Source organism: Mandrillus leucophaeus, unplaced genomic scaffold (genome assembly GCF_000951045.1).
Source record: "Mandrillus leucophaeus isolate KB7577 unplaced genomic scaffold, Mleu.le_1.0 Scaffold768, whole genome shotgun sequence".
Lineage (NCBI taxonomy): Eukaryota > Metazoa > Chordata > Mammalia > Primates > Cercopithecidae > Mandrillus > Mandrillus leucophaeus.
Window position 1 is genome coordinate 1206664 of NW_012108341.1, and position 17283 is coordinate 1223946.

Sequence of the window (17283 nt, forward strand, 5' to 3'; positions counted from 1 at the left end):
ATAGTGCTGCAATAAACATACGTGTGCATGTGTCTTTATAGCAGCATGATTTATAATCCTTTGGGTATATACCCAGTAATGGGATGGCTGGGTCATGATTTGTCTATAGTCATCCCATTAGTAAGGTATGAAGCTGAGACTTTAACCCAGGTCTTCTGACTCAAAATCCCGTGGTGGAAAAACTAAGGTACACTTGCTGTAATTACCAAGAAAGAGGAAAAGAGTGGTGGTCTATAGGTATATTTCAGTTTGAATTTCTTGATCAACGGTCGCCATCTGCAAAACCATTTTCAGTTCTCAATTTACTTCTGACCTCATTCTCCCCTCCTCACAATCCCAGAGCTATCCTTGCCCTGAGAGGATCATAGGTGAAAGAGCTACCCAAAGGATATGAAGCTAGACGAATGATTCAGAATTTTCATTTCAAGAATTCTCCACTGAGTTTTTCACTGGCCAAAATAAACGGACCTGTCGGTTGCCCTCAGAAACATCTATACTAGATAAGAAATGAGCAGGATTATTTAGTTGACCCAGGAAACCCTTGTTGCTGAGTGAAATTCATACAGAATGTTCTCATAACAAGACAGATTGGGTACCTTTGCATTTCTCTTAGGGATGATCAATTGCCTCATATTATTTTTTCCCTAAAAATTGATTTTTTTTCCTGAATATATCTGCTGTCTGAAACAGTAACCACTAGCTATGTATGTCTATTTATTAGTCTCTTTTCACACTGCTATAAAGAACTATCCAAGACTGGGTAATTTATGAAGAAAAAAGGTTTAATTGACTCACAGTTCTACATGGCTGGGGAGGCCTCAGGAAACCTACAATCACGGCAGAGGGTGAAAGGGCAGCAAAACATGTCCTCAAAAGGCGGCAGTAGAGAGAGTAGGAAGGGAGAAGCACCACACACTTATAAAACAACCAGATCTCGTGAGAACTCACTCACTATCATGAGAATAGCATGGGGAAACCACCCCCATGATCCAATCACCTGCCACCAGGTCCCTCCCTCAACATGTGGGGATTATAATTTGAGATGAGATTTGGGTGGGGACACAGAGCCAAACCATATCAGGCTATTCAAATTAAATTAAATTAGAGTCAGTTCCTCAGTCACACCAGTCACATTTTAAACGTTCAATAACCACACGTGAATAGTGGCTACCATATTGGACAACGTAGATCTAGAGCATTTCCTTCATCACAGAAAGTTCTATCTGATGGCACTGTTTGGCACAATATTTGGGAGCACTGTGAATGTTGTATCCCTCATGCTGAGTGGGGCATCAGTTATGACGGCATGAAAAAAGGGAGGTCCCAGAGTAAATGTTGGCAATGCTTTTTTCTGAGAACTATCCCTCAGAACAGACATGGTCAGCAGACTTTAAAGGAAGATAATCTTATTGAAAGACCTTCCCAGTTGAGAAGGTGAATAGAAGTATTCTCTAAGCCTGGAGACCTAAACATTTGATTTTGTTTCCTTGTCTTGATTATATTTCAGTTGCCTACTTACTAATTATGGAATGTTTAGCACATTATTTAACATCACTAAATATTCATTTTCACACCATAAAAGGAGAATAGTAATGGTTCCTACCTTATAGGTGTGTTGTGAGAGTGAATTTTAGTGGCAAATAGAGTACTTGTGATGTATCAGGCATTCTTCTTATCACCCTATTAAATAAGGCAAGTAATTTGCACAAAGTTAAGGAATTTGTCCAAGACCACAGGGTAGTAGATGGCAGAGATTGAAATCAACCCAGGAAATCTGTTAACAAATCTAAAATGTACTTAGCTTGATATCTGACACATGAATTTCTATAAAGCACTCAAGAAATACTAGCTGTTATCATTACAGTTATTTTTATTGTTGTAAGTTAATATATTTGCAATATGATTTTATAGTCAATCCTTTTCAACTTGCATCCCTAAGAATCTGTTTCTTAGCCGGCAAGGTTGAGAGCTAAGGCCTAGACTGCAGTGGAATCACTCACCAACTGGCCAACTCTCTGACTCATTGCACACCTTTTCCAAACTCTGCAAGCCCTAGCTGAAAGAAGCAGTAATCTATTTTGTAATAAGAAAAGGCTCATTCAGTATTTCTTTCCTTCTCCCATTTCTTTACTCCACTAACAAGAGAACCAGATCTGAGATTCCTTGGGAAAGGAAAAACCAAAGTCACAGTAAATTAAATGCCTTAGAGATTGCTTGCAGCTATGGAAGAGCTGCGGAGAAGAAACAGCAGTGGCAAAATATTTCAAGTACGCTAAAGCAAAGCTTCATTTTATCTGAGATAATGGTATCTCGCCATCTTTTGGAAACTTTCAACTTTACTTCACCCAAGAAGTCAGAACTACATTCACTTGAGTTGAACTCAGTGAGATGGAAAAATACCTGAAATCAAATGTCAGAAATATTCTACAAAACTGCATCTCAAAACCTTTAATTGCATTTTAAAACATCTGACTGATTCTGTAACATCTGGAAGATTCTTTTAATTTAAGCATAAGTCATAGAGAAGAAGCAGATTTCAAAGTAAGTGTATTCTGATACAAAGAAAGCATGAGGAGCCTGAGGAGGGAGGATGGCTTGGGCCCAATAGTTCAAGGCTGCAGTGAGCTCTGATTATGCCACTGCAGTCCAGCCTGGGTGACACAGCAAGGCCCTTTCTCTATAAAAATAAAAATAAAGAAATAAAGCGCACCCTGAGAAAATGGACATACACAGCTGAGTGAAGCATAAGGCAATGAGAAATAGCCAAAAGAAGTGAAAGGGATTAGGATCTACCTCCTGACACTTGCTAGGCCTCAATCAGAATGGGGTTCTGGAAAGACTATTAGATACAATATTAAATGCAATACAAGACATGGATTCCAAAGCTGTTGTTAACAATGTAATAATGCAAACGTGAGATAGAATATGTGTTCCCTCCTTAGGGTACCCAGAAATTTATTTACATATTGTTTGCTTTTGTTTTTTTTTTTTTTTTTTTTTTTTTTTTTTTTTTTTTTTTTTTTTTGTTTGTTTGTTTGTTTGTTTTTTGAGACTGAGTCTTACTCTGCTGCCTAGGCTGGAGAGCAGTGGCACAATCCCATCTCATTGCAACCTCCGCCTCCTGGGTTCAAGCGATTCTCCTGCCTCAGCCTCCCAAGTAGCTGGGATTATAGGCATGTGCCAACACACCCAGCTCATTTTGTATATTTAGTAGAGATGGGGTTTCACCATGTTAGCTAGGCTGGTCTCAAACTCCCGACCTCTGGTCATCTGCCTGCCTTGGCCTTCCAAAGTGCCCAGCCTTATTTACGTATTGTTGATTCTCTCTGGCCTCTTGAAAGTTCTTTGCACTCCACAATGTTGAGATTAGCAGTACTTCCTTCTTTTAATGAGTAGAATGGTGTTTATCAACAATTTAAAATGTAACAACTACATTTCAAACTCTGGATTAATTGTAACAGTTTAGGATGCCTTGCAGCTTACAGAGCACTTTCCCATACAGCCCATTCCTTCCTCCCAACAACCTGTGAAGTGTGACATTATTATCCTCATTTTATAGGAGCGAAAACAAGGTCAGAGAATCTCACTTGCCTCTGAGATTTCAGTTCCCTCTATTTTATTCCTTATTTCCATTCCCAGTGTCACTGTGCTACATGAATCAGGAACCACTGTACCAGGAGCATTGGTTGTGGGAGGATAAGACTGTACTTTCTCTTGCTGCTTCTCTTATTGTTGGAATGCTTTGTCTCTTAATTTAGTCTTTAAGTTTTTGTAAGTTTTGAGTTTTTAAACCATAATTTGCTAAAAGTAAATATAGACTTTAGTTAATATACCATCTCCTATCGTATTCATTCTGTCAAATGGTGGGTGGCTGTGGACTTTGTCATTATTACTTTTTATTATGCACTAGTTGCATAAAACCTTGCCTTATTCATTCAACAGAGACGCCTTTTTTATCCACTAAATTAATCTTTGACCAAGCTTCCTGGCTTGCAGGATCTCCCAGAGGAAAAGAGACAAATCTCTGTGTGGTAACTGTGTCCTTCCACCCCCAGGCCTCTATGTGGTTTCAGTTACTGATGGGCTAGATTCCCATCTGGATTTATCAGGGATGTCTGGCAACAGAATAAATTAAAGGACTTCACGGAGGTGATTCCAACCCTCATCTCTCTAATTCCATTCTGTCCAAGTTTCTTTTCTTCTTTTTCTGGTGGTGCTGTCACATCCCTTCAGCCCATCTCTGATCTGGGCCATATCTGTGGCAACTGATCATACACGAGCTCAGATGATGACCTCAGGCTGACCGCCTGTCATTTCAAGAGCATGCCGCCCATCCCTATGCTTTCTGCCCAGGACTTCTCTAATCTCACAGGAGACAGCTTGGCCTGAGCTCAAAAACAGTCCAGAAGTGCGGGGAGTTAATGCCGCCTGGGGTGACGCTCAACCAACGGGGGTCAGAGGCCAGTTAATATTAATATACGCTCCAGTCCCTGACCCTTCTGCTGACAGTTCTCTGTGCTACTCCCAGGGGCATCAAGCTGGCCTCACCCACAGCAGGGATCTTGACAACTGACCTCTTTTGTTTTCCCTCCTTCCCTGTCACATCACCCACTCCCTCGCCTCTGCTCCCCCATCACCTCTCACATAAACTGCCTTCACACAAGTCCTCATTTGGGCTCTGTTTTTTGGAATAAACATTACAGGGGTGAAGACATTTCCCCTTCACTCTAAGCAAAGCCTTTGAAGAGTGAGGGACCCATGGTCACCTCTAGAAGAAGCTGCAGGTTATCACTGAAAAGGTCATTAGTGTCTCCAGCACCCAATAGTGAGTGCTTGTCAGTATTTGTCTTCAGGTCACCTTCTAAATGCCTTAAAGATGTCATTGAATTACGGCCTTTATACCTGCAGTGAAGGGAACCATGCCCAGGACCACCTTAAAAGGACCTGTTGAGCCATGTACCGGGTGAGTACCATTGAGTCACCACTTCCTGACATGGACAACGGCAGCATTTTTGGAGACTCAAATGTTTAACCTAGATGGGGTCCTAGAATTCTCAGCCTGATAATCTACCTTTACCAATTGAACTTGAGTGAGTTGTTAAGGTTGCACAGTTGGTTAATGGGAAAGCAGTTGTCTACCCCTAAATAAAAACAAGTAGAAGACAAGGCCTTTCTGAGTCCATTCCAGACTTTGGGCCTTTGCACTTGGTATTGCCTTCTCTTCAGGCTGAGCTCAACTGTGGACTCCTCAGGGGCCTTTCCTGACTATACCACTTAGAGCAGCCTATCCCTCCAGACACTAGGGCATCACTCTATTTTGTTGCTTTCATAGCATGTATCACTACCTTGGGCATCTTTAGGTCCAAATAAGATATAAAAATGATATTATTTTGTTTATTGCTTTATTTACAAGTTTATTGTGAGTTTGTTCTGTACTAGGATCTTGCCTGTCCTATTCCCTGCTTTATTCCAAGGCCCAGCATATTGTCAGTGCCCGATATTTGAAGAGAAGAAATGACAGCTATCTGTAGACTATTCCATTAACCTTGTTTGCCCTTATTGTAACAACATGACTGCTGTTTTGAATACACAGTTAACCACTGGAAAAGAGTCCAGCTTTCTGGGCAGTTGAACCCACGGTTTAACCCTTCTGAACCCCTGGGATAGCTTAGACCCAGGAGTACTGAGTTAGGCCTGAGGGCTACTCATTCATGGGCCAGTCTTTTCCCTGATGCCTTCCACTCTAAACACATGAAGGGGCCATAGAAGCCATCAGTGTCATCATGACACACAAGAAGATGAGGAAGAGGAATAAAGGAATCAAAATTTTCTTCATCCTCCCCTTTGGCATATCTTTAGCTCAGGTATGATTTTGTTTTTGTTTTTCTTGAGATGAAGTCTCGCTCTGTCACCAGGCTGGAGTGCAGTGGCGCGATCTCGGCTCACTGCAACCTCCGACTCCCTGGTTCAAGTGATTCTCCTGCCTCAGCCTCCCAAGTAGCTGGGATTATAGGCATGCGCCACCATGCCCAACTAATTTTTGTATTTTTAGTAGAGATGGGGTTTCACCATGTTGGCCAGGATGGTCTCGATTTCCTGACCTTGTGATCTGCCCACCTGGGCCTCCCAAAGTTCTGGAATTACAGGTGTGAGCCACCACACCCAGCCTAGCTCAGGTATGCTAAGTGGAGTGAGACTGAGGGCCTAGGGAAAAGAGATTTGAAAATAATGTTAAACTTGGCTCCACAGCCTAGTGGAGAAAAGGAAAAGGAGTCCTAATGGTCGCACATGGTCAGATTAGCTTACCAGAAGAGGGGACCAGATGAAGAGTAGAGGAGACTGCTCCAGCGAAGAATTATAGCTGTGCATTGCAGCTCATGCAGCTCATGCTATATATTCTCAGAAACCTTAAATGCAGTGTTAGGAAATGGAATAAGAATGTGGTCCAGCAAAAAAGAGAGAGGAGAGAACCACACCATAAAAGCAGAAGGCACAGTGCTTCCTTAGCAATCATTTTGAGATGCTTCTAACCTGATGGCATCTTCATGGTTTTTTCCGTATTTACTGACATCTTTTTCACCTTATGGCTGCAGAAATCACCCTGAAATCTTGTGTGCTGGCTAAAAATTGGGCTAGCTTGGAAGGAAAACCCTACAATTTTTTTTTGTGTGTGTACAAATTGGAGCTGAATAGATTGGTTTATGAATCATGAGGCCTAAGCTCAGAAATCTCAGCCTACAGTCATAAAATTTTCCAGCAGGAAATGGCAGTTTTTATTTGAAAAAAAAATCTTAAGTGGAATTTTTCTTTATCTGTGGTGTATGCCAACAGTCCTAATTATTCTGTGAGTTCTGATTGCTAGAAGAAAAAATCATTAAGATGTCTATACATTGATTTTGTTCTGAGGAACCATAGAAGGGGAGGCAGGACAGAAGCAAATGGTGAAGTGGCTAGACATGGAGGCAGGGCCTGCCACTGCCCTTGACTGCATCTACAGGATGAAGATAAGCCAACTGGAAGAAATAAGATGCAGCAAGTACTTGGGAGAACTGGCATTTAATAAATAATTACTGCTGCCTTTGGTCTCTCTGACAGTTACTGATCAACATCTGTTTTTTCCCTAAACCTCTTTTTACTTTCCTTTCTATTATTTATTACTGGACTCTTATTTATCAAGTGCCTACTAAATATGCACTGAATAATAAAATATTAATGAAATATGGTCACTGCCCTTAAATGCATTTGTACTGTATGGAGGCAGGTAGACATGTAAATAATTATTACAAATAATGACCCCTTTTTGGAAATGGCCTAATCAGCCACCACACACTAAAGTGTTAATGACTAATAGGTAACAGCAATTTACCTATTAATAGTAAATTATTAATTAACTATTAATTAACAATTTAATAGTAAATTATTAATTAACAGGTCCTAGGAATATCAGCAAGCAAATAAGCAGTCATGCCTTCATACATTGAACTTTGAGGAACTTCTAGTGTTTGCATTTTCACTATTATGGTATATCATGGCCCATATATTAACGTAGGGTGAAAACTGGGAGCATCCTAGGCTCCCAGCAGGGCCATTATGCAGAAGGGAATTATTTTAACACTGGCAGAAAGGCTCCCTGCCCCACCCAAAATATTGCCTTGGCTGACTCTTTGTTAATGTTCTCAGTTGAAACTCTTTATAATGAGATGTTTTTCATAAATGCATAAAGTGGAGCAATATATCATTTTATGGTATCATCTAGTTACAGATCTACTGAAAACTACTTAGTACAAGTCGTCCTCAATCCTGCTTAAATGACTAATCCTGACACTGTGCCATAGATCCCCCAGGACCGGAGGAACTGCAAAAGGAAATCTGCCCAGCTATAACCTAAGTAAACTCAGCCTTTAATAGGTATCATATTAAGCCATAAGAATCATGATTTCATAGTTTAGTACCTGCTATAATAATATTGGAATTAGCCTTAGAGCAAGAATCGCTTTCTACTCCCTGCTGTGTTAATTATCTAGCCTCGCGGCCTTGAGCAATTCACAAAGCTTTTGCAGTCCTCATCTATAAAAATGAAGACCATTAGGTTCTATGAATCCAAGGTCCAATCTTCCTCTAACCTTGCAGAGTAGCTAACATTGATTGAGTACTTAGAAGGAACAAAAACATGTTCTTGACCCTGGGTTGGACTCATCATCTAGGCATTTCCTCATGTATTCCCAAATCATAGTTTGTTCTTAGTGACATTCAAATGAACTTGACAACTTACCAAATAAATTTTCAGAAAAAGAAAATTCATCTGTGGTAGGCAAATGGGAGTGTTCAATGAGATTCATTTTTGATCCCATCCAAATTTTTCAATTGAAATGCACTTTCTTTATGGTGGCCTTCAAAAAAAACTCCTGAAAGGAAAATAAATAAATAGAGTTTGTGACTGTGGGGATGGGGTACAGGTCGGTTAGGAAAGCTAGGGAAGGAGAGAGTGAGATCGTTTACAAGAGTACAAATGGCTCCCTTTGAATGCATTTTACTATAGCTTTTCTGTATATCTCTTTTCTCAATATTTATCATTTTTATACCTCATTTGGACCTAAAAATGTCCAAGATATGTGCTTTCATAAGAGATACTCTCTAATTTATCTGAAAAAAACATCATATATTTTCATTCAAATTTCAGCCTTTGGGAGATTTGGGCAAGATATGATGACATTTTGACTATGTCTTTATTAGAAAAAAGAAACATATATAAAAGGCCTTGATTTAAAATGACATGAATCCGTCCCAGCTACTTGGGAGGCTGAGGCAGGAGAATGGCGTGAACCTAGGAGGTGGAGCTTGCAGTGAACCGAGATCGCGCCACTGCACTCCAGCCTGGGTGACAGAGTGAGACTCCGTCTCAAAAAATAAATAAATAAATAAAAATAAGTAAAATAAAATCAGATGAATCCATGATTCATTATCTTAAACTTTATTCTAAAGTAGAATAGGTTTTTATAAATATTAATAGTGATTTAAAGCCACTTCCTACTGGAATTTTTTTTTACTATCTAGGCATTATGTCAGCAGATCAGAAAATCAGAGATCTTCCTTATATCTGCCTTTTAGAGGACATTTCAGGGGCTTTCATTTTCACTGTCATGATCTGCCTTGGTCATGTATTGATCTGGGGCTTTTTAAAAAGATACAGTAAAAAGAAAAATAATGGTAAATCTCACCAAAGTGTCTGAAGTTTCATCTTGAGGAAATGTCCAGAAGAAATCCAGGAACCCAAGAGAAGCAGTGTTCACTTTGAGCTATGTCTCTAGGTCTTCTTTTCTTCTTTCACTCCTTCCACAATGTTTTCTACCTCCCTAAAGAAGTAATTTGAAAGGATAAATAATTAAAAGTGATAATGTGTGCTATCAGAATCTCTTTTCCCAAGCTGTTTTCTGATGATGATTTTCAAATCTTTTTTTTCTGTCTCCACCAAGACATGACTTTATTTACAAATAAACAGCTATCTATATTTGCTGCCCAGGAAGAGAATATAGTGGGTTTTTTGGATAAGTATGTATTTCATTAGTATTTACTCACTATTCACGTCTCTCTTTCTCTCTCACTCACCAAATGTCCTAGCTCAAACAGAAGTGAGTTTCAGATGCACTTGGCTTCTGGGAAGGTAGTGCACCAGAAAACTGTTTGCTTCATTCATTCATTTATTCATGCTTGCAACAAATATTCAGTGAGCATATATTCTGCACTAAATTCTGTGCTAGATATTTGAAGATAAAATGGCAACAGGAAAATAAACATTCATGATCCATGACATCAAGCTTAATTAGGAATAAATATTAAACAAATAATCACACAAATACACAGATGATTATATATTGTCATGAAAGCTGTTTATGAGGGCAAAGAACAGGATGCTGTAACAGAGAGGTTTGGATGTGAAGAGATAGGGAGTCAAGAGATAGAGAAGTAGCTGAAGGAGGATGCAGTTTCAAGGGCAATTTTTAAAGATAGGTGATACTAGAGCAATCTGCACTGATGGGAAAACACCAGAAGGGAACCAGCTGAAAAAGCAAGAATGAGGGAAAGTCTCCTGAGAAGAGACACAAACTGTGTCCACTGTCAGGTCCAAGCATATCTGGGTCCCTCTGGTAAACCAGTGGTATAGCCTATCAAATTCCACCACGCCCTACTGCCAAACTCTACGATCCATTAATATAAGGGGCTTGGTGGGAGAAAATCCATTCTAAACTCATGGGGAGCTAAGGACCATGAACTTCACCCCAAAAGAAAGCCTTAGCCTTAGAGACATGTGTAATTTTCAGTGTAGCTGTGTTTGACCAACCCAAACTAGATTCAGGAGACCTTCCTACCACCCAGAGGTGAGAAGAAAAGGGTTGTAAATAAAAATGAAGTCTTGAAACATTGGGGTATAAGGCAGATCCTTCCAATGCAACAAGCAGAAGAGACAGAGCTCATTTCAACCTCACCCTCATCCTCAAACAACTCTGCCATATGTCACAGTAGAACTTTGAACCCAAGAGGGCTGGGCAACAGAGGTGCCCAGCAGGGGAATCATGACTACTGGTTGGGCACTGCTCTGCCCCATGGACACAAAATGGAGTGGAAGGAACAGCCAGAGCAGACCTAGTTATAAACATGAAGAGACCCCAAGGCACTCCTGAAATAACTGGGGAGTTGTCGGGGAAGGAGGCTCTGATAGGGAGCTGGAGGTCCTGAAGAGTAACTCAGTAAAAGTTGAGTTTCTGGCTAGGCACAGTGACTACTGCCTGTAATCCCATCACTTTGAAAGGCCAAGGCAGGAGAATCACTCAAGCCCAAGAGTTCGAGGCCAGCCTGAGCAACATGACAAAACCTCATCTCTACTAAAAATTAAAAAATTAGCTGGGCATGGTGATGCACACCTGTAGTCCCAGCTAGACTACTTGGGAGGCTGAAGCAGGAGGATCACTTGAGCCTAGGAGGTCGAGGCTGCAGTGAACTCTGATCATGCTACCGCATTCCAGCCTGGACGACAGAGCTAAAGTCTCAAAAAAAAAAAAAAAGTTGAGTTGTTGTAATTAACAGAACCTCATTCATACTCACAAGCTAGTTGAGGACTAGGGAAATTCAAATTTCAGTATGTACATATCAATTGTATAAGGATATATATAATGTGTATATATAAATACATATTGAATCATGATACTACATGTGTATACGTGCCTGTATATTGTATGATAACTGGACTTTAACACTCCCACTCTGCATCAAAATTTAGGCAATTATTGTTTTAGAGCTTCTCCTATTTTGGGAATAGGAAATTCCACCATTTCCCATAATAATATTTTCCAGGAACTCACAATGTGAACGGTCAGAAAGTTTTCCTAATATTCAACCCAAGCTTATACTCTGTAACTTAAAACCCATTTCCTCTGGTCTTTAAAAATAGAATATCACAGTTCTGTGACTCTGACTTTAGGTTTCCCTCTGTGCTCTCCTTGTCTCTGTCTTTTTTAACCTTGAGCCATGTTCAGCAAGCTCCCCCGTACTTCCACCACACATTACAGCTTTTTAATATTTTCCAGGCACACTCATCTTCATTTTGGATTCCTGTGATATATTTTCTTCAATACATTCATATATAAACTTGGCACCTTCAAATCAAGTGCCTGGCATACAGTCAGCCCTCAAGAAATGTTGGCTCTATTAAATTACCTGCATTTATTGTTTTTCTTGCTTAGTTCTGCCAAATTCTATGACATTTGACTTGCTCTTCCTGGAGAAATGGTATAAGCCCTATTGGCAAAAAAGCTTAGGACATAATTTATCACTTGCTCTCCAAATGAAAAGTCCAATTCCCCTAATTCTGCATCATTTAAGTTATTATCCCTGATTGGAGACCCACCATGTGAATGCCCCTGATTAGCTAACAGCAGAACTCTCTAGAATCCAGATAGCAGGGTCCACTCAGGTCAGATTCATTGGGTTTACAATTCCTGAACGGGCTTTAAAAAAAAAAAACTCTAATTTTTGAAATGGTAACACAAGCCCATGGTAAACAATTCAAATAGTATACTGAAAAAAGTCTTCCCAGCTCAGACACCCATTTCCCTTATCCAAATACTGTTACAATGGCTAGTTCCTTGTGTATCCTTCCAGAATATTCTCACTCTTCAGTATAAAAGAGCCTTTAAATACTGTATTGAAAACCAGAGTTCGTAAACTATTGCCTGCAGGCTAAAGCCGGTCGGCTGCCTGTTTTTGTGTGGCCTGAGAGCTTAGAATGGTTTTACATTTTCAGATGGTTAAAAAAAACTGAAAGAAGAATATTTCGTGACACATGGAAATTATATGAAATTCGTATTCAGTGCCTATAAATAGTTTAATGGTACACAGCCACATTCACTTGTTTATGGAATATCTATGGCTCTTTTCTCCCTACAGTAGCAGAGTTGAATACAGTAGTTGCAACATAAGACTGCACAGTTCAGAAACCCACAAATATTTACTATCTAGCCTTTTACAGAAAAAGTATGTTAATCCCTGTCTTAAACAAATAACAGAAGGGATTCAAACAATCAAAGTAGTATTAGAGGTAAACTATTAATAAATGTAAAGAGTACCTTGGGGATATAAACCCACTTAATTAAATATATCTCATAATAGTCAGATTTTCTTTACCTCTTAACAGCTTCTTACTGAGATTAGCAGCTTTAGCCTATTTGCCAAGAGCTTCCATATACGTTATTTGTCTAATTACGGTTACTTCGGTGCCCTTCTTTCTCTAATACTCTTCACTTTCATGTCGGGGAAGGAACTGCAATAGAAGAACTCCCAGGAGAGCCTTGACTTTAGCTTGAAGTCTTTCTTTTTTCCTTCAAATCCTCCCTTCCATAAAAGGAGTCATGTTACAGGTTGAGAATAAGCTCATTTAACCTTTAAAAGACCCTTGAAAAACAATATGCTCCTTCAACACACTTTTTGGGTTGTCATCTAATGTCTTTCACTAAAAAATAAAATAGTTGCAAGAAATATAATTTCTGACATATTATAAAAATTGACATTTTTACATGTTGTTGCATTACTTTTAAATAATTCAATTAAATCTCAATATCACAGCAACTTTATACCCTCCCTTATCCTTTTAAGAAATAGATGAAGTTATTCTTTAACAGCTGGAAACTTTTTAATCATTTCTGTTCTTCCTCAAGTTTATATTTCATTCCATTCACTTCACGACAGAATTTTATCCTAAGGTAGCATATGTCTACAGTGAGAGTCTGTTATTGGACATTTTATCATATTTTCTGCCACTAAAATATGTATATAAACTTGAATTTTTTTCATTTCTAGTGACTTTAAGATTTTAAACATTTTTTAAGTTTTCAGGATTTACTTTATGACTAGCTATTATGAGTACCCATTTAATCAAAATTATGCCTTGTCCATTACACTGTCTCTACAAATGAGGCAGCTCATTCTCCATGCCAAAAGGCACAAGTAGAGAAAGCAGTCTATTGCAGAGGAGAGAACACCAGATCAGAAAGGAACACAACATTATGGCCGGGCGCAGTGGCTCACGCTTGCAATCCCAGCACTTTGGGAGGCTGAGGTGGGTGGATTACTTGAGGTTGGGAGTTCCAGACCAACCTGGCCAACATAAGAGTAATAAAAATACAAAAATTAACCAGCCATGGTGGCGCAGGCCTGTAATCCCAGCTACTCAAGAGGCTGAGGCAGGAAAATCACTTGAACTTGGGAGGCAGAGGTTGCAGTGACCCGAGATTGCACTACTGCACTCCAACCTGGGCAACAGAGTGAGACTCTATCTCAAAAAGAAAAGAAAGAAAGGAAAACAACACTGTCAGGTGACAGCCATGGTCAACAGTTGGCAGAACACATGAAGTAGAGGAAGCAAATCTCCTTAGAAATGCAGCGAAAGGCCAGACATGGTGGTTCACACCTGTAATCCCAACACTTTGGGAGGCCGAGACAGGTGGATCACTTGAGGTCAGGAGTTTGAGACCAGCCTGGTCAACATGGTGAAACCCCATCTTTTCTAAAAATACAAAAATTAGCTGGGTGTGGTGGCAGGTTGCTGTAATCCCAGCTACTCAGGAAGCTGAGGCAGGAGAATCACTTGAACCTGGGAGGCAGAGGTTGCAGTGACCCGAGATCACGCCATTGCACTCCAGCCTGGGCAACAGAGCAAGACTCTGTCTCAAAAAAAAAAAAAAAAAAAAAATCAGCGGGTAAAGAAAAAGATTTGATTTGAACATGCTCACTTCCCTACCTTCCCCCTGACTCCCCCACTCCCCACCCCTGTCCTAGAAGAGGGATAGGGTGGATGCAGGATGGATTAGCCAGCTGCCCCCTCTATTAGCTTAATCAGTCTCAATTAATAGTTTGTTAATAAAACCCCAACTTTAAGAATTCCTTCATGCACTGCTTTCCTGAAAAGTTATTAAAATTTATTTTTTAAGCTAAAGTATTTTTAAAATAAAAGGGTCATTGCAGAAAATTGAAGCAATACAGCAAAGCATAAAAAATGTCAAGTTGCATTCTATCATTTTTTTCCATTTACACTCCCACCAGCAGTAAATAAGAGTGCCTTTCTCGTCATACCTTTATGAGCATCACCCACTTTCACTTTGAACAATTTTTTCTAATTTATTAGGTGACAAATTCTATCTTGTTGCATTAAATTACATTTCTCTGATTAGCAGTAAGTTTGAAAAACATGTCTTTACATCTATATTGGCTATCTGTGACAGTTTCCATTTTGAGTTTACTTCCTTTGCCATTTTTCTATTGAAGTGTTCTTTTTTTTATTGACTTGGCAGAGTTCTTTGTATGTTGAGTGTATTAGCATTCTATTATATTTACTACATGCCTTTAAATTACCTTTACCTAAAAAGTTTTGCATTGTATGTAGTTAAATATATCAGATTTTTTAAAGGTTACTTTTATTGCTGCTTATTTTTAGTTTATGGTACAAGGTGGAATTTTTTTTTTTCAGAATTGCTTCTTGAGTACATTTTCCCTTACCCATTGGTTTATAATGCTTCTTTGATTAAGACTTTAGTTTTCCATTGATCGTGCAGTTACTTCTTGTATCAATATCATCCCTTCCTATTATTGATCATTCTCTTTCAACATTTCCTGAGATACTCTCGCTTGTTTTCTATGATAAAATTATCACATCTTGTATCACACTCTTAAAAAGGAAAGTTTCTTTGGGAGTTTGAGATGGTGCCAAATGTAGATATTTAGGGAGAAAATCTGCTCATTTCTGATATTTAATTTTGCCTTTCAAGGGCACAGCATGTCTCCATTTGCTCAAATGTGCTCTTATACCTCTCACTCTTATCAGTTTTCCCCCTGTATGTCCCAGTTTGTTGATGGATGCTTCCTTGTCATTTTTCTCTCCCTCCTCCTCGTACAGTAATTAATGCTTTGACTTCATCTCTTTTGTCTTTACTATATCACCAGATTGTAAACTTCTAGAAGAGAGGAAGCATTGCTTATATTTATTTTGTATTCTCTTTGCATGGCTAGCCATGTTTTATGTAGGCAGAAATAATAGCTTTGGTCTAGTATAAATATCACTGGGGATGAGACATGAGAAGATTAAGGGTGGAGTGCCAGTTCTGACCTTCCGTAGCTTCACACGTGACCTGGAACTGCTCACTCAGCACCTCCTCCCGACACTACCACCGAGAGGCTCCCCTGATTGGGGGGTTAAATTGAAATAATAGGGTTGCTGTAAAGATTAAAAAGTGAACCTTTCCTAGGTTTTCAAATATATGTATACAGTGACATGTATAAAAAAAGTTTACCACATTGTTTCCAATGGTAAGAAATTGGAAACAGCATAATGTCCATCAAAAAGAGAATGGATACAATAAATAAATTACACATTCACAGTTGAATACTATACAGCAATTAAAATAATTATAATCTGAACTAAAATAAATGACTATAAAATTAACTAGCAGCTGGGCATAGTGGCTCACGCCCGTAATCCCAGCACTTTGGGAGGTCGAGGTGGGGGGATCACCTGAGGTCAGGAGTTTGAGATCAGCCTGGTCAACATGGTGAAATCCCATCTCTACTACAAATACAAAATATTAGCCGGGGGTGGTGACACACGCCTGTAATCCCAGCTACTTGGGAGGCTGAGGCAGGTGAATCGCTTGAACCCAGGAAGCGGAGATTTCAGTGAGCCGAGATCGCGCCACTGCACTCCAGCCTGGGCAACAGAGCAAAACTCCATCTCAAAAACATTAAAAACTAAACTAAAATAAAATGAACTAGAACTAGATGTATTCATATGAATAAATGGGAAAACATCATATTGAGCAAAAGAATCAGGTTGCAGAATAATACATACAGTTTGATGTAAAGATATGCAAAACAGTGCTATATATTACTACTGTTACTCTACTGCAGGGGTCAGCAAACTATGACTCTCAGACCCAACCCGGCCTGCCAAAGACCAGATTTGCCCTTTTGTTTACTTGTTGTCTATGGCTCCTTTCTAAGCTACAGTGACAGAGTTAACTACTGTGGTTACAATATAGTCCATATGGTCTGCAAAGTCTAAGATATTCAGTCTATCCTTTGTAGAAAACGCTTGTGATCCTTGCCTTAACTGTAAAGACGTGAATGAAAGTAATGAGCCTTATATTCGGAATAGAACTGCAGAATGTGAGTGGGCAGGTACATGGGGAGTATCTATAATATCTGTAATACTCTCCTTCTAAGTTGAGCAATAAATACAAGGAATTTGATTATATTACTCTGTTTTGTTGCATGTTGAAAATATTTCACAATGAAAAGATCAAATGAAATTATATACGGAAAGCTTCCTATGTAAAAATACGTAAGTTCATACAGGGCTTCTCTCTTTCTCACACATTCTTGCCCTTGCTACACACCATTCTTAAAGCTTTGAGGAAAAAGTAATTCCTTCCCATAAAATGTTTGGGGAGCCTAACTGTGGTCAGTGGGGAGCTACTGGAAATTTTGAGTGGCACAATGAAATCTGTAGTTACGATTACTCTAGTGAGAAGGTGGGCTGGGGAGGGGAAGCAGTAAAAGAAGGAGAAACATTCAGGAAGTTGTTGTGTTATGACCAGAGTGCATAGCAGCGTGGTGTCAGTAGAGGTGGGAAGGAAGGAACTTGTGTGGCCTCAGTAGAGGTGGTAAGGAAGGAACCTGTGTGGCGTCAGTAGAGGTGGGAAGGAAGGAACCTGTGTGGCGTCAGTAGAGGTGGGAAGGAAG

General features: G+C 39.5%; 1 protein-coding gene across 3 annotated transcripts in view; it reads right to left on the bottom strand.

Moving 5' to 3' along the window:
* NR1H4 (nuclear receptor subfamily 1, group H, member 4) overlaps positions 1 to 17283 on the bottom strand; it is a 94111-nt gene that overhangs the window by 65440 nt on the left and 11388 nt on the right. For all 3 annotated transcript variants that reach the window (XM_011966641.1, XM_011966640.1, XM_011966639.1), the window contains exons 2-3: positions 9219 to 9353; positions 8273 to 8405 (exon numbers count right to left, since the gene is read on the bottom strand). In XM_011966641.1, coding sequence (XP_011822031.1) covers positions 8273 to 8351 — 79 coding nt within the window. In that variant the 5' untranslated portion in view covers positions 8352 to 8405; positions 9219 to 9353. The remainder of the gene's footprint in view (positions 1 to 8272; positions 8406 to 9218; positions 9354 to 17283) is intronic.